The following is an 18,244-nucleotide window of genomic DNA, read 5'->3' on the forward strand; positions in this document are numbered from 1 at the left end:
AGCATAGAGAGAGACAAATACATACAGTATATTTATAAATTATAGATACAACACACACATGTGCTGTATACAGATGGAATAATGGATGATAGATAGATAGATAGATAGATAGAGACTGACTTGTTTTTCTAAATTAAGGAACATGACTAACAGTACTAGAATGTGGCCAGAAGATGGCACCAAATCTCAATAAATCCCGGCCCACTTTCTGGTATGGTGCTACAATAGTACTTTCTGAGACTCTGCAGACCCTGAATTCTTTGGTGCTACCCACTGGTCTGGTTGTTATTACAGAAAACATTTCCCTAGTTACCTGCATACATATTCTAAAAGGTAATAAATGTCTGTTTAAGTAGGAATAGCTCTTAAATATATTAATGTAGATGTCACAGGAGGTGGCACCTTGTTACACTCAACAATCTCATGTGGGGGAGACTAGGACCAATGTAAACTGAGTACAGCATTAGAGTACTGGAAGGATACCTGTATGTTGGATTATTGGACAATATACATATTTAGGGAATAGATTTTTTTTACATATTAGAGTTTTTCATACAATAATTACACATAAGCAGCTTTGTCAATCTGTGTTTATTATGCCAACATCATTCCCAATACCATACCCCAGCCTGCAAGCATGTGCTTAACCCCTTAAGGACGAAGCCAGTTTTGTACTTAATGCCCAGGCCATTTTTTGCAATTTTGACCAGTGTCACTTTATAAGGTTATAACTCTGGAACGCTTCAATGGATCCCGGTGATTCTGAGATTGTTTTTTCGTGACATATTGGGCTTCATGTTAGAGGTAAATTTAGGATGATATTTTTTTATTTTATTTGTGAAAAAATCTGAAATTTGACAAAAAAATTAAAAATTTTGCAAGTTTCAAACTTTTAATTTTTATGCCCATAAACCGGAGAGTTATGTCACACAAAATAGTTAATAAATAACATTTCCCACTTGTCTACTTTAGATCAGCGCAATTTTTGAAACAAAATTTTTTGGGGTTAGGAAGTTAGAAGGGTTCAAAGTTCATCAGCAATTTCCCATTTTTTCAACAAAATTTACAAAACCAATTTTTTAGGGACCACATCCCATTTGATGTGACTTTGAGAGGCCTGGGTGACAGAAAATACCCAAAAGTGACACCATTCTAAAACCTGCACCCCTCAAGGTACTCAAAACCACATTCAAGAAGTTTATTAACCCTTCAGGTGCTTCACAGGAACTAAAGTAATATGGAATGAAAAAAAATAAAAATTAACATTTTACCTAAAAATGTTACTTTAGCACTAATTTTCTTACTTTTTCAAGAGGTAACACTAAAAATTGGACCTCACACTTTGTTACCCACTTTCTTATGAGCGCGCCGATACCCCACATGTGGTCAGAAACCTTTCTTTGGGTAAATGGGAGAGCTCGGAATGAAAGGAGCAATATTTGAATTTTGGAAAGCAAAGTTGGCTGAAACAGATTGCGGGCACCATGTTGCTTTTACAGATCCCCTAAGGTACCTAAACAGCAGGAACCCCCCTCAAGTGACCCCATTTTGGAAACTAGACCCCTTAAGGCTTCTATTGAGGGGTATACTGAGCATTTTGGACCCACAGGTACTTCACAGATTTTGATAACGTTACTTTGTCATATTGAAAATTGTAATTTTTTTCTCAAAAATGTTGCTTTAGCATCAATTCTCTCACTTTTTCAAGAGGTAATTCCAAAAATTTGACCCAAATGTTTGTTACCCACTTTTTTATGAGCGCGGTGATACCTCACATGTAGTCTGAAACCTTTGTTTGGACAAATGGGAGGGCTTGGAACAAAAGGAGCAATATTTGAATTTTGGAAAGGAAATTTGGCTGAAAAAGATTGCGGGCACCATGTTGCATTTGGAGGACCCCTAAGGTACGTAAACAGCAAAAAACCACCACAAGTGACCACATATTGGAAACTAGGCCTCTCAAGGAATTTATCTAGATGTTTGGTGAGTACCCTGAACCCCCAGGTGTTTCACAGAAGTTTATAACGTCGAGCCATGAAAATAAAAAAATAAAATTTAACCACAAAATTGTTACTTCAACCAGGTAGCTTTTTTTTCACAAGGGTAACAGGAAAAAAATCACCATGAAATGTATTCTGCAATTTCTCCTGAGTTTGGTGATATCTTATATGTGGTGGAAATCAACTGTTTGGGCACACGGCAGGTCTTGGAAGGGAAGGAGTGCAATTTGACTGAACATTTGGCTGGAATAATTAGTGGACGCTATGTCGCATTTGGAAAGCCCCTAAAGTGCCTAAACAGTGGAGGCCCCCCACAAGTGACCCCATTCTGGAATCAAGAAACCTCAAGGCTTTTATCTAGGTGTATATTGAACATTTTGAATCCACGAATACTTCACAGAATTTGATAAGCTTAGGTTGCCATATTGAAAATTTTCATTTTTTTCACAAAAATGTTTCTTTAGCATCACATTTCTCACTTTTTCAAGAGGCAACAACAAAACGTATACCCCACAGGTTGTTATCCAATTTCTTGTGATCGCAGGGATACCCCATATGTGGCCAAAAACCTCTGTTTGGATATATGGCAGGGCTTGGAATGGAAGGAGCACCATTTGAATTTTGGAAAAGTTGAAATAAATTGCGCGCACCATGTCACATTAGCAGGGCCTGTTGGGTACCTATACATTAGAAACTCCCCACAAGTGACTCCATTTTGGAAACTGGACCCCTCAAGGATTTTATTCAGGAGTATACTAAGCATTTTGAATCCACAGGTACTTCACAAAAATGATGCTGTAGCAACAAATTTCTCTCTTTTAGGCTATGTGGCCATGATCCAGCGACACGGCGTCCAGTACACAGTGTCAGCCTTCCTGCAGAGATGTGAGTGTTGTCCATGGGAGAACGCAGCTGCCCATGCCCACGATTTGGGTTCAGGCTGCTGTGGAGCTCTATGCTACCTGCAGAGCACACTCATCTCCGCAGCATAAATTGACATGCTGAGGCTCGGGAAGCTGCGCCACAGGTCAGTGTATGCTGCGGAGAAAAGAAGCACAGTGGGCACGGGATTTCTAAAAATCCTTCAACTGTGCTTCTACTGCACAACACAGCATTATGGACGCAGGGAAAACAATCTGCGCCCAAAACGCTGCAAACCCTGATTGTGGGCACATAGCCTAAAATGCTACAATGGATAGATGTCAAACATATATAACGTCCCACCCCCCTGCATATTCTAAGCTGGCGCCCTTTAGTGCCTTTCATGTGGCACTAAAGGGTGCCTAGCCTTGTATTTAGCCCAAAAAGAAAAAAAAATAATTAAAATAAATGACGTGGGGTCCCCCCTATATTTGATAGCCAGCTAGGGTAAAGCAGACAGCTGTAGCCTGCAAACCACAGCTGACAGCTTCATCTTGTCTGGTGATCAATTTGGAGGGCTCCCCAAGCTGTTTTTTTTTTTTTAATTATTTATAAATAAATAATTAAAAAAAAAAAACAAACATAGGGTCCCCCCAAATTAGATCACCAGCCAAGGTGAAGCTGACAGCTGGGGTCTGGTATTCTCAGGGTGGGAAGAGCCATGGTTATTGGACTCTTCCCAGCCTAAAAATAGCAGGCCGCAGCCGCCCCAGAAGTGGCGCATCCATTAGATGCGCCAATTCTGGCGCTTCGCCCAGCTCATCCCGCGCCCTGGTGCGTTGGCTAACGGGGTAATAAATGGGGTTGATACCAGATGTGTAATGTCACCTGACATCAAGCCCAGCAATTAGTTATGTCACGGCGTCTATCAGATACCAGACATAACTAATTGACAGTAATAAAAAAAAAAAATTGACAACAAAAAAAAATTTATTTGAAAAAACACTCCCCAAAACATTCCCTGATTGACCAATTTATTGAAAAGAAAAAAAAAAATCCACTGTAATCCATTTGGACGTCCCACGTCGACTCTGGACCTTCTAGAATATGGGGGACACGTTCAGGGAACGTATCCCCCATTTTCTAGGAGGGCAGACCCTCCATTTGAGGAGAGTGGGTGCAAAGAATCTGCACCCACTCTCCCCGGGTCACAGCTGCAGACTCAGTGCAGCAGCAGCAGCAGCCAGCGTCCTGAACACAGGAAGCTGTCAGATGCTCTGCACATGTGACCGGCGTCTGCTGAGAAGGAGCCGGAGGAGGAGGGGGCCGCGGGGGATCAGCACTCCGACAGGTATGTATGACACCGGGGAACACCGGGGGGGATAGGGGGAGATAGGGGGGGACCTGGCAGGGCCTAGGGAGCAGGTTTCTGTCGTATGTGTTATGGCACATACGACAGAAACCATAGGAACAGTGTAAATGTGGCCGGCGCGCTGCTGTGATCGGCGGTGCGCGCGGCCATCTTGGATTTTCGGGAGGGGGTTGGGGGTCGGGGGGGCACTTTGGGGATACCGAGGGGACCGGAGGGAACCGGGAAAGAGATTTATCTCCCATCTGACATGTTTGTTTATGCCAGATGGGAGATAAATGATTTTTTACCGGCGCGGTCATTTTCTGTAACCTGATCATCGGTATACGGTGTATACCGGTCATCAGGTGAGCGGGGACCGGAAAAACCGGCCAGAATCATGATCTCCAGGGTCTCAGCTACCCCCGGCAGCTGAGACCCCGGAAATTTTCTGACTCTGGGGGGCGCTAGACCCTTTTTTCCGACCGCCGTTAAAAAGCGGCGGATCGGAAGAAGTACCCTTAATTACCGCCGTTAAAAGGCGTATCGGCGGTCGTTAAGGGGTTAAAGAGCATTTGTCCCCAGATTTCACAATACGAAATCTGCATATGTTTCTCTCCAAAATGATGAGGTGTAGTCACTGTACAAATCCAGGCTAAAATGGCTGCTATAGAATGAAATGACGCATGACACCTAGTGTACCCAGTCTGGCTGACGGCTGCAGCTTGTACTGAGCAGTGTGAGGTCTCAGCAGCAGGAGAAAACACTGAGGAGCTGACAAACAGACAAGGCGGGCAGAGATAGAGTTGCAAACTTAAACAAAAAAAAGTATATGTCCATTTTTACCTGGATTGTCAAAGTAGCTAATGTAAGCAAGTGTAAGATATATGAAATAATGTATGTGGTTTGTATTGTGAAATCTGGTGACATATCTATGTTAAATGTGGCTTTGCGACATTGTGGTACTGGGTTCAAATCCCACCAATAAAAAAGAAATATATAATAATCTGCTCTTAATGTTTTGTGACTATAACATTCTTCAACTTTGTGGTAAGATGGTTAATGTCACCCAATGCCCTTTTAGTAATATTTATGGAGAGTAAAAACCTGGTCATATGTTGGGAAGTTATGCAGACTAAGGCGGGCTTTGCACACTACGACATCGCAGGCCGATGCTGCGATGTAGAGTGCGATAGTCCCCGCCCCCGTCGCAGCAGCGATATGTGGTGATAGCTGGCGTAGCGAAAGTTATCGCTACGCCAGCTTCACACACACACTCACCTGCCGTGCGACGTCCCTGTGGCCGGCGACCCGCCTCCTTGTTAAGGGGGCGGGTCGTGCGGCATCACTGCGACGTCACACGGTAGGCGGCCAATCAGAGCGGAGGGACGGAGATGAGCAGGATGTAAACATCCTGCCCACCTCCTTCCTTCCGCATATCCTACGGAAGCCGCAGTGACGCCGGTAGGAGATGTTCCTCGCTCCTGCGACTTCACACACAGCGATGTGTGCTGCCGCAGGAGCGAGGAACAACATCGGACCATGGCGTCAGCGTAATTATGGATTACGCCGACGCTGTACCGATGATACGATTACGACGCTTTTGCGCTCGTTAATCGTATCATCCAGGCTTTACACACTGCGATGTCGCATGCGATGCCGGATGTGCGTCACTTTCAATTTGACCCCACCGACATCGCACCTGCAATGACGCAGTGTGCAAAGTGCCCCTTAGGCTGGAGTCACACTTGCGAGAGACTCGCGCAAGTCTCACATCGCATCACCCGGCATGGCCACACACTCTCCTGACAGGAGCAGTCAGCTGCATGTATTTCTATGCAGCTGAGATGCTCCTGTCAGGAGAGCTGCAGGCCATGTCGGGTGATGTGATGCAAGACTTGCAAGAGACTCTCACAACTGGGACTCCGGCCAAATATGTTTCATCCTTTCCATGTGAGACAGCATGGCAGCACAAAACTCCCTACTAATTAGCCGTATTCACTCTGTGTGCCGCCATATGATGCCTTTGTACAGCAGTCGATTACCGAAAAAACTCTGTTCTGTAACTTCCAACATTGCATACTCGCATTTTTAACTTTATATGCCTGTATGGTATTACAAGTGAATTGCAATATACTCATATGAATTATGGATAACACGGGGAGGGAAACTATACACATGTTTATTTCCTTTGTGTGCATTAGAACAACACAAAAAAAAGAAAAACATGCAAATTGGACATAATTTCACACAAAACTCAAAAAACAGGCCACACAAAATTGTTGGCACCCTCAACTTAACATTTGGTTGCACTCTTTTTGGCATAAATAACTACAATCAGTCGCTTCCTATAACCTTCAGCAAGCTTCTTACACCTCTCAACATAAATTCTGGACCACTCTTCTTTTATAAAATGCTCCAGGTCTGTCATTTTTGAAGGCACCTTCTCCCGACAGCAAATTTAAGATCTCTCCTCAGGTGTTCAATGGGATTTAGGTCCAGACTCATTACTGCCACTTCAGAACTCTCCAGTGGTTTGTTTCCATCCATTGCTTGGTGATTCTTAAAGAAAGTTTGGGGTCATTGGAAGATCCATGACCTAGGTCGCAAACCCAGCTTTCTGACACTGGGCACTACATTGTGACCCAAAATCCTTTCGTACTCTTCAGATTTCATGATGTATTGCACACAGTCAAGGCACCCAGTGCCAGATGCAGGAAAACAACTCTGAATCTCCACCATATTGAATCTCCTCCATTTCATTTAAATGTCGACAGATAGTTCACACTGACACTGATGTACCCTGAGCCTGCAGGACAGCCTGAATCTCTTTTGAACTTGACTGAGACTGCATATTCACTATCCGGACTATCCTGCATCCCAACTTATTTATCTTTGTTTAATTTGGCCTCCACATGGAGGGAGATTAGCTACAGTGCCATGAGATTTTCATCAAGGTCTCTGCAAATAGACTTGTAACCTTGAGATTGTTGATATTTTTCAACAATTTTGGTTTTCAAGTCCTCACACAGTCCTCTTCTTTTCTTTCTGTCCTCCATGCTCAGTTTGGCACACACAGACACACAATGCAAAGATTGGCTCAACTTCTCCCTTTTTTATCTGATTTTAAGTGTGATTTTCATATTGCCCACACCTGTTTCTTGCCACAGGTGAGTTTGAACGAGAATCACATGCTTGAAACAAAGTTGTTTACCCTCAATTTTGGAAAGGTGACAACAATTTTGTACAACCCATTTTTGCAGTTTTGTGTGAAATTATGTCCAGTTCGCCTTTTTTTCCACAAAAGAAATCAACATGTGTATAACAAAACGTGTAATTGCAACCATTTTCTGGGATAAGTAATTCATTTTCTGGAACACTTTCAAGGTTGCTAAAACTTTCGGCCATGACTGTATGTAAGAATGTAAGAAATATTCTATTTTCTTTGTTTCTTATATCACCTTCTAGTTTTGGCCTCAAAAAGTGAATCAATGCAGCATGTGTGAAGCCACCCTTGACACTGCTAGTAGATCACCTGCTGGCATCACGTTCCAATGAAAGTAATCTCAAATCAACTGTGAACAACTGTAACTGACACCACTTTTACCTTGGCAGTCTGTCCAGCAGAGTCTTCAGTTCCTCACATATCAAGCGAACAACACCATTTTTAATGTTGCTGTAGGACACATCTATCATGAATATATAGGCTGGAGGATTGGGAGGTTTGTTTTTCTGTAAAATAAATATTACTTCAGAATATAATAATAATAATAATAATAGCGCCAGATTCAACTCATCAATTGTGTTTATTTTTAAATTCATACACTTTTGTGTGGTTTATGCCTGTTCTGTGTGTAATAAAACTGCCCATCATTCATGATCTCTTTACCTCCAGCAATCTATCCTTTCTGGGCCTCACCGAAACATGGCTGACACCCTCCAACACTGCCTCCCCTGCTGCACTATGCTACGGTGGCCTTCACTTCTCCCACACTCCTCGCCCTGGCAATAGACAGGGTGGAGGAGTGGGTCTCCTTCTTTCTAACAATTGCAGCTTTAACCCAATCCCACCTCTACCCTCCCTTGTCCTGCCTTCCTTTGAAGTGCACTCCGTCCGAATCTATTCTCCCTCCAACCTCCAAGTGGCTGTCATATACAGACCCTCGGGCGCTACCACTGCCTTCCTCGACCACTTCTCTGCCTGGCTTCTACACTTTCTCTCTGCTGACATTCCCACCATCATCATGGGAGACTTCAATATCCCCACTGACACACGCCAAACAGCTGCTTCCAAACTGCTCTCCGTTGCTTCGTCTTTTGGTCTAACTCAGTGGTCCACCTCTGCCACCCATAAAGATGGACACACACTAGACCTTATCTTCACCCGCCTCTGTTCCCTTTCCGACCTCACAACTTCCCCCCTCCCCCTATCTGACCACCATCTTCTGACCTTTTCAGCCCTGTCCTCCTCACCTGCCCCCCCCTGTCCAGCACCTAGCACATCCCCGCAGAAACCTTGCACACCTCAATATGCACACCCTCTCTGACTCTATCCTTCCGCTGTCCTCCATATCGTTCCTCCACGACACAGACAGTGCCACCACTTTCTACAACACCACTCTCACTTCAGCTATTGATTCAGTTGCCCCTCTTATACATGGCAGAGTGAGACGAATCAATAGACAGCCCTGGCACAACAGCCTGACTAAAAAACTTCGGCAAGTGTCTAGGGCTGCAGAGCGGCGGTGGCAGAAAACGCACTCCCAGGAAGACCTCACCACATTCAAAAATGCAATTCACACATTTCGTTCAACCCTCACCTCCGCTAAACAGGAATACTTCAGAAACCTCATATCCACTTTAACACACAACCCCAAACAATTATTCAATACTTTCAACTCCCTCCTTCGCCCACCACTGCCCCCTCCAACTTCCCTCATTTCTGCAAAAGACTTTGCCACTTACTTCAAAGACAAGATTGACCACATAAGGTAAGTCTTCTCTGCACAGCCACCACAACCCCATCATATAACTGACCACTGCCCCTCCCCCATAAACTCCCTCCCCACCATCACCGGAGGAGAGCTTGCACATCTTCTCTCAAAAGCGCACCTCACTACCTGCGCACTTGACCCCATCCCATCCCACCTCCTCCCCAACCTCACCACTATCCTTATTCCAGCCTTAACCCATCTTTTCAACCTATCTTTAACGACTGGTACCTTCCCCTCTGCCTTTAAATATGCAACAGTCACACCTATCCTAAAGAAACCTTCCCTCGACCCAACCTCTACTACCAGCTATTGCCCCATATCACTACTCCCGTTCACCTCAAAACTCCTGGAACAGCATGTCCATGCTGAACTTTCCTCCCACCTCTCCTCCAACTCTCTCTTTGACAACCTACAGTCCGGCTTCCGTCCACATCATTCTACTGAAACTGCCCTGACTAAAATCACAAATGACTTACTGCCAAAGCTAACAAGCACTTCTCCATACTCCTACTTCTAGACCTGTCCTCAGCCTTCGATACTGTCGACCACTCCCTCCTATTACAGATCCTCTTTTCCCTTGGTGGCAGAGATCTTGCCCTCTCTTGGATCTCTTCATAACTTTCTAACCGCACTTTCAGTGTCTCCCACTCCCACACAACCTCTTCATCCCTCCATCTCTCGGTTGGCGTCCTTCAAGGCTCTGTTCTGGGACCCTTACTTTTTTCTATCTACACATTTGGCCTGGGACAACTCATAAAGTCCCATGGCTTCCAGTACCACCTATATGCAGATGACACCCAGATCTACCTCTCTGGCCCAAATGTCACATCTCTGCTGTCAACTAATCATCTTTCCTCCATCCCACCTACACTCTCCACCTGATCTATCTATTACCATAAATAACACCTTGCTCTCGCAAGTACCCAACGTTCGCTGCCTCGGAGTGACCTTTGACTCTGCCTTGTCCTTCATACCACACATTCAATCCCTCACCACCTCCTGCTGTCTTCAACTCAAAAATATTTCCAGAATCCGTTCTTTCTTCAATTCGCAATCTGCAAAAATGCTAGTGCATGCCCTCATAATCTCCCACCTCGATTACTGTAACATCCTCCTCTGTGGTCTCCCTGCTAACACGCTCGCCGCTCTCCAGTCCATCCTTAATTCTGCTGCCCGTCTGATCCACCGCACTCCTCAATACCACCCTGCTTCTCCTCTCTACATGTCCCTCCACTGGCTCCCAATCTTCCACCGTATCCACTTCAAACTACTAACACTGACCTACAAAGCTGTGCATAATCTGTCTCCTCCCTACATCTCTGAACTAATCTCCAACGTCACCTCCGGTCCTCCTCTCCTCCTCTCTCATTCGCTCCTCACGCAACCGACTCCAAGACTTCTCCCGGGCATCCCCAGTCTCCTGGAACTCACTGCCTCAACACGTCAGACTAGCTCCTACCCTTGCAAGCTTCAAACAGAACCTGAAAACCCATCTTTTCAGAAATGCCTACAATCTACAATGAACACCGTGCGGAGCTGCCGCCCGACCACCGTGCGGAGCTGCCGCCCGACCACCGTGCGGAGCTGCCGCCCGACCACCGTGCGGAGCTGCCGCCCGACCACCGTGCGGAGCTGCCGCCCGACCACCGTGCGGAGCTGCCGCCCAATCTACACCCCACCTACTGTCTCCTCCCCATAATCCTATAGAATGTAAGCCCGCAAGGGTAGGGCCCTCTTCCCGCTGTACTAGTCTGTCTACCGTAACTAGTATATGTATTCTGTATGTAACCCCCTTCTCATGTACAGCACCATGGAATTAATGGTGCTCTATAAATAAATAATAATAATAACTTTGCATAAAATCATAAATGCTCTTTATTTTTTTCTTTAGCCGGTTTCATGTCTTTTTAGCTCACAAATTAGCACATTTTGGAAATTACACACCTCGATGAATTGAGATACAGAATATTTCAGTCTCACTGGTGTTTTTCATTAAAAAAAAAAAAGCATGGACTGGATGTGGCACAATACTAGTGAGGGAAAAAAAAGTTCAGTTCAAAGTATCCCCCTTGATAAAGCAAGCACTTAGACACGTGAAACGCACGTTGGGTGGTTCACGGCAGTCCCCCCTGCAGGTATACTTTTCTGAGCCGGTTTGTATGACCTTAAAAACTTTGAACTGAACTTTTTTTTTCCTCACTAGTACATTCTATTTGAGCCGGTTCACTTTTATTTTGGCCCTGCAGGGGGCAGACTGCTGTTTTCTTATCTCACATGGCACCTAAATTAACTGGGTTTTTACAAGCATTCAGCTTTTGATTCTCATGCACTTTGGGACTATGCCATTCATTGTAATGCATTCTCTACTTTATGCAATTTGTAATCTATGAGGAGTGGTTTATTACCTTTATTAACCACTATACATCTTGTATTACTATTGGATTTTGTCAGTCTTGTATGTTTTTTGTCCAGTGTCTTGTATGCATATATTGCTCCATTTCCTATGCTTCTTATTAATACATGTACTTTTTAAACTTTTTCTAATAATAAAAATCAATTTAATCTCTCCAAGTTCACGCTTTTCTCCAAGTTTATTCATATGTTTATATGGTGGACATTTGCAATATATATGGATTTATCCTTTAACGTTATATGATGGGATTGATGAAATTGCTAATTTCTATGACTGAGAATATGCCCACTTAGTGCCCATACATTATGCTGAGCTTGTGCCTCTGGAAACAAACATCCCGTAAAATAAGCGGGCTCTCGCCACTACAGTAATGTCAAACATGTGGTCACGTTCTGCAGTTTAGGCAAACTGTGGCTCTCAGCAGGAAAAAGAAGGGGACATTTGGATGTGGAAGCCCAGATTCAGTTGGATTGGATTTTGGGTGCCATGTCATTATTCCAAGCCTTTGTCCTACCAATTATGTGGAAATCCCCTATTTTTCCATTGACAGATCATGGACCTGAGTGGGGGCTTGTTTTTTGTGATTTAATTTGAAGTTTTTGTTGGTATCATTTTGGGGTACATAACAATTTCTGATTACTTCCAGTATATGGCTATGGTCACATTTATTCTTTGCTCTACCCCAAGCACTTGGATAAGGTTTTTCCATCTAATATCCAAAAAGTTGATTGAGTCTAAATTACCGACAAAACCCATCACTGTAATGAGGCAGATGGAGTCACTTTCGGCATCATCAGGCCTCTGTTCCAGTATTGTGCCATCTTTTTAGGTCTGCACAAAACAAACACTTGATCACACATTTTTTTAGCTAAAAAGATGTCTAAAAAGACTGGACATCACGGGAACAGTGGCCAGATGGAGTTAAAACTGACCATCTGCCTCATTATAGTGAGAGAGTTCCATCAACGGTTTGCACTGAATCACGTTTTGGGGAATTTTGATGAAAACTCCATGATAAGTGCTCAGCAGAGCGCACAGGATAAATGTGAGTCAAGCCTTAGGAATTATGCAGACATTTCATCACCTCGGTCTAAGCATAGACCACAATGCAGGGTCTGTCCACAGGATTCCAGACCAGATGGACTTTTCAAAAGCTTTTGATACGGTGCCACACAAAAGGTTGGTACATAAAATGAGAATAATGGGGATAGGGGAAAATATGTGTAACTGGGTTAAAAACTGGCTCAGTGATAGGAAACAAAGGGTGGTTATTAATGGTACGTACTCGGACTGGGTCTCAGTTCATAGTGGGGTACCACAGGGGTCAGTATTGGGCCCGCTTCTTTTCAACATATTTATAAATGACCTTGTTGGGGGCATGCGGAGTAGAATTTCAATATTTGCAGATGATACTAAACTCTGCAGGGTAATCAATACAGAGGAGGATAATTTTATATTACAGGGAGATTTATGTAAATTGGAGGATTGGGCTGAGAAGTGGCAATTGAAGTTTAATGTAGATAAATGTAAGGTCATGCACTTGGGTAGAGGAAATAACATTTATGATTATGTATTTAATTGTAGAACACTGGGTAAAACAGACACAGAAAAAGACTTGGGTGTATGGGTGGATGGTAAACTTCACTTTAGTGGACAGTGTCAGGCAACTGCTGCCAGGGCTAATAAAATAATGGGATGTATTAAAAGAGGTATAAGTGTTCATGAAAAAAATATAGTTCTACCTCTGTACAAGTCACTAGTGCGACCACACTTAGAATGCTGTGTACAATTCTGGTCACCGATATATAAGAAGGACATAGCTGAACTGGAGAGGGTGCAGAGAAGAGCGACCAAGATTATTAGAGGAATGGGTGGGCTGCAATACGAAGACAGGTTATTAAACTTGGGGTTATTTAGTCTGGAAAAACGAAGGCTTAGGGGGGATCTAATCACAATGTATAAATATATGAGGGGACAGTACAGAGACCTTTCCAAAGATCTTTTTACACCTAGGCCTGCGACTGGAACACGGGGGCATCCGCTACGTCTTGAGGAAAGAAGGTTTAATCATAATCACAGACGAGGATTCTTTACTGTACGAGCAGGGAGACTATGGAACTCTCTGCCGCATGATGTTGTAATGAGTGATTCACTACTAACATTTAAGCAGAGCCTGGATGCCTTTCTTGAAAAATTTAATATTACCAGTTATGTATATTAGATTTTATGACAGGGTATTGATCCAGGGAACTAGTCTGATTGCCGGATGTGGAGTCAGGAAGGAAATTTTTTCCCCATTGGAACTTGTTTGCCACATTGGGATTTTTTTTGCCTTCCTCTGGATCAACATGTTAGGCTACGGGTTGAACTAGATGGACTTAGGGTACCTTCACACTTAGCGATGCAGCAGCGATCCGACCAGCGATCTGACCTGGTCAGGATCGCTGCTGCATCGCTACATGGTCGCTGGTGAGCTGTCAAACAGGCAGATCTCACCAGCGACCAGTGAACAGCCCCCAGGCAGCAGCGACGTGCAAGCGACGCTGCGCTTGCACGGAGCCGCCGTCTGGAAGCTGCGGAGACTGGTAACTAAGGTAAACATCGGGTATGGTTACCCGATGTTTACATTAGTTACCAGCGCACACCGCTTATAGCTGTGTGTGCAGGGAGCAGGGAGCCGCGCACACTGAGCGCTGGCTCCTTGCTCTCCTAGCTGCTGTACACATCGGGTTAATTAACCCGATGTGTACAGCAGCTACATGTGCAGAGAGCCGGAGCCGGCAGCAAAGGCAGCGTGAGAGCTGCAGAGGCTGGTAACTAAGGTAAATATCGGGTAACCACCTTGGTTACCCGATGTTTATCTTGGTTACAAGCTTACCTCAGCTGTCAGACGCCGGCTCCTGCTCCCTGCTCGCTTCATTTGTCGCTCTCTCGCTGTCACACACAGCGATCTGTATGTCACAGCGGGAGAGCGGCTTTGAAGAAAACGAACCAGGGCTGTGTGTAACGAGCAGCGATCTCGCAGCAGGGGCCAGATCGCTGCTCATTGTCACACACAGCGAGATCGCTAATGAGGTCACTGCTGCGTCACAAAAAGCGTGACTCAGCAGCGATCTCGGCAGCGAGCTCGCTGTGTGTGAAGCACCCCTAAGAGTCTCCCTTCAACCTTAAAAACTATGATACTATGATACTATGATACTATGATCTTGTAAGCCTCATAGGCACATGTGAAGGTCTTGAGTTTGGGTTGGGAGACCCTCAGACAATCTCTGCACTGCAGTCTTTGCTCAGACTGCATTTCACAGATGTCTGCAAGAACCCTTAATATTTTCGCTGTAGCTTAGGTTGGTAAACCTAGCATATACTTACAAAGAAGTGATATTGACACAAGACTCCACTGAAGTCAAGAACTTTGTGCTGCATACGTTATAGTACAAAGAAAATGATGTGAATATCTATACATTTGTGTCATCGGGAGACGGCACCTACACTGTAGTTCCAACACTATCCAAGCATTAGTAAAATCACCTTAATCCTCTTGTTATAAATTACTGCGCCAAATGACAAAAAGATTAGAAAAGTTCTTATACATGGAGATAGAAACAGAAGCTGAAAGCAAAATGTAGTCCACAATACACTCACTCTGCAGTAATCCAACGTAGCAACATATTCATAAGATCCCAGAGATAGTTCTGCTCTTTCATAATGGTCGACTCTTCTGCCAATATGGTCCAAATGTTGAAAGTAGAATGGAGGGACTGACAAATATAAACAGGAAGACAGACTTTTACTGAGATGATAGGCGGTGATAATGTATCATTGCAAATCAGACTAAAGACACTGTACATTGCAAATGAAGTCAACGGGGAACAAAAGCTAGACTGGAAGAAATAATAATCGCTCTAACGATGGACACAGATGAGGGGAAAGAAGAGTACAAAACCTAGTGCAACGTCACCAGATCAGAGACATGACGAAAAAGGCACGATAAACACAAAGTGACAGCATATGTGCCACCCCATGTCAGCAGGATCCGGATCTGCGGTGGCTCGAGGAGCGTCCAGACCTGGGGGTCGTGCGGCCACTCAAACGAAGGGGGCATTTACAGGGATTTATGTTTAGAGTTTGTGACGCCACCCGTGGTGTGTGGTAATATGCAATTGAGAGTACCCGGGGTTGATGAAATGTGGCAGCCAGGTGTTAGAACCCTCCACGGGTAGGGGGAATGCCCCAGGACTCGGTGATGGTGATAGGGGGGTGCCGTGGGGAGCGAAGAGGGACACTTTCGTACTCACATAGTCCATAAAGCTGACACCGACAACTGGGTAAGCGAAAGTTCTGGACACCCCTGCCGCTGAGGGGAGCTAGTTTGGGTCCCGTCCCCGATGGTGTTGCCTGATGATCTGTGACCTTCTCCCTGGCACTTAGTTTACTTTTTGGTTGGCTCCGGTAGCATAAAACTAGTCGGGTCCCGTTCCCCAGTGTGGCTAACTGTGAGAGCTTGCTCTCAGTGTTCACGCTTGGGATTTTCTGGACCATTTTAGTAGAAAGTCCTATCCCCCTCATTGCGCTAGTACCCCGATTTTGGAGCGGGTGGAGAACGGATCTTGAAGGCTCCGTTCTCGTCGGGTCAATTGCCAGGTTGCCTGAAGCTACCCCTGACCTAGGGTCAACGTACCCAGTCGTGCCCTCGTCCCAGCCCGGTGATGGTACAAGGCCGCCGGCTGTCTTCCTCGACAGTTATGTGCCCCTTGTCACGATCCTCTGCAACCGGGCGTCCAGCTCCTACTAGGCCTAGACCACCGTCTGCCACCTAGTTGCTTCCAAGGAGCCCGGCTCTGACACTCCTAAGCTCCTCTTTAACCAACCCCCCAAGTGGGCGACCCTATTCCACTCAGGCCATCCACTGGTGTGTCTGGTGGGTGTGGTGCAGAGTGTACCTAGGACTTTAATTGGCTGATGTAGGCAACACCGTGTAGTTGGGGACCAATAACCAAGGAGGAGGTGGATATTGCACAGAAGGGCAGATTGCACAATACCCTGTGACGGTACGGGCTTCATCACTTAAACTGTCCTTTGTGATGAATACCCTGTGACGACCTGATAGTCCAGGGCATCAAACCTCCATATGTGACGCCCTGGATTATTCAGGTCGTCACAGGGTTCTGCACAATCTTTCTCTCCCCGTGCAGGGCTAAAACCCCCATGGTTCTAGGAACCTAACCTGCGGTACTGCCTCCACCAGCATTCACAAATCCTAGTCACACCTCGCACCACACCTGTCAGGCACACCAGTGGGCTGCTTAAGCTGGAATAGGGCAGTCCACCTAGGGGTCAGACAGAGTGGTGGGAGGGGGGGAAGTCAGCGAGGGAGGAAGTGCAGAGCAGAGCTGACAAGCAGAACAGAAGTAGCTCCCAGTGAGTGAGGAGCTGGGAGAAGCAGCTCCCCAGAGTTGAGTGGTAGCCCTCGAGCTGAGAGAAGCTCTGAGGAAGCTGGGAGTTGTAGCTCCCAGGGGAGAAGTAAACTAGGTGGCTGACAGTGGTCTGGACCTGGAGGAGTCTGACCCCCGGTCGCAGGGGATTGAGGCTTAAGCCTGGAACCCGTCAAGGAGGACGGTCTGCAGCCTGGTCCTATCACCGGTCCAGGACTGAAGGCACGTCGGGGTACACGGACCCTAGGTCGGGGAGAAGCTTCAGGCAACCCGGCAATTAACCTGCGGAGGACAGGGCCTTTATGGACTGTTCCCACCCAGCTCAGAGATCAGGGGCACTAGTGCAAGGAGGGGGATAGGGTTTTCCTAGCAAGCGGCCCACTGAAATCCCAGGCGTGAGCTCCTAAGAGCAGGCTCCTTCACTTAGCCATAGTGAGGAGCAGGGCCCGGAAAGCTTCAAGCTACAGGGCCACAACGGACAATCTAAACTTTTGTGCCAGGAGGCAGATTACGGACCACCAGGCAGTGCTGCAGGGGACGGGACCTGGACGAGCTCCCCTTGAGAAGCAACGGCAGTCAGAGACTTGGTTTACCCTGTTGTCAGCGTCTGCTTTGTTGCTGAATGAGTACCCGACTGACCCCTGCACTGCGTCCCCGCATCTCCATTCAGAGTCCCGGGGCCTACCCCTACCCGTGGACGGTAACATCATCTAGCTGCCCCACTCCATCACCCCGGGTACTCCCAACAGCAGCGGCGATACTGCCAATTACCGTACACCACGGGTGGTGTCACGAACTATACCAAATCCCCCCTTTTCCATTTGAGTGGGGCCCCTAGCCCCCGGGTCTGGAGACCCTCGAGCCACGAGTAATTACCACCCCCGGATCCGAGCGGCTCGATCAGCTGCAGGGATGGCACACATATACAGACTGTCATTGTAAGGACCTGTTCATGATGTAGCTAATATTACTTAAACACCATTTACAGGTTTACATAGAGAAGTAACCAGCAATCTGGGACATTTGCTCCAGATATCCTCTTCTCATGGCTACAAATTGCTTGCTCCAAACAGCTATACATCCCTTCTATATGTCTGTTTGAAGAAAAGGGAAAGGACTACGACATAGAGGCCACTAGCACTGTCATCATTAATCCCATGAAGTATCTGGGGAAAGTATATTACTTTGGAAGTAGA

At 45.8% G+C, this 18,244-nt stretch overlaps 1 protein-coding gene across 1 annotated transcript in view; it reads right to left on the bottom strand.

Moving 5' to 3' along the window:
- SEC24D (SEC24 homolog D, COPII component) overlaps positions 1–18,244 on the bottom strand; it is a 164,588-nt gene that overhangs the window by 69,196 nt on the left and 77,148 nt on the right. The window contains exons 10-11 of the mRNA XM_075350122.1: positions 15,259–15,374; positions 7,817–7,941 (exon numbers count right to left, since the gene is read on the bottom strand). Coding sequence (XP_075206237.1) covers positions 7,817–7,941; positions 15,259–15,374 — 241 coding nt within the window. The remainder of the gene's footprint in view (positions 1–7,816; positions 7,942–15,258; positions 15,375–18,244) is intronic.

Source organism: Anomaloglossus baeobatrachus, chromosome 1 (assembly GCF_048569485.1).
Source record: "Anomaloglossus baeobatrachus isolate aAnoBae1 chromosome 1, aAnoBae1.hap1, whole genome shotgun sequence".
In the NCBI taxonomy this organism is placed as follows: domain Eukaryota; kingdom Metazoa; phylum Chordata; class Amphibia; order Anura; family Aromobatidae; genus Anomaloglossus; species Anomaloglossus baeobatrachus.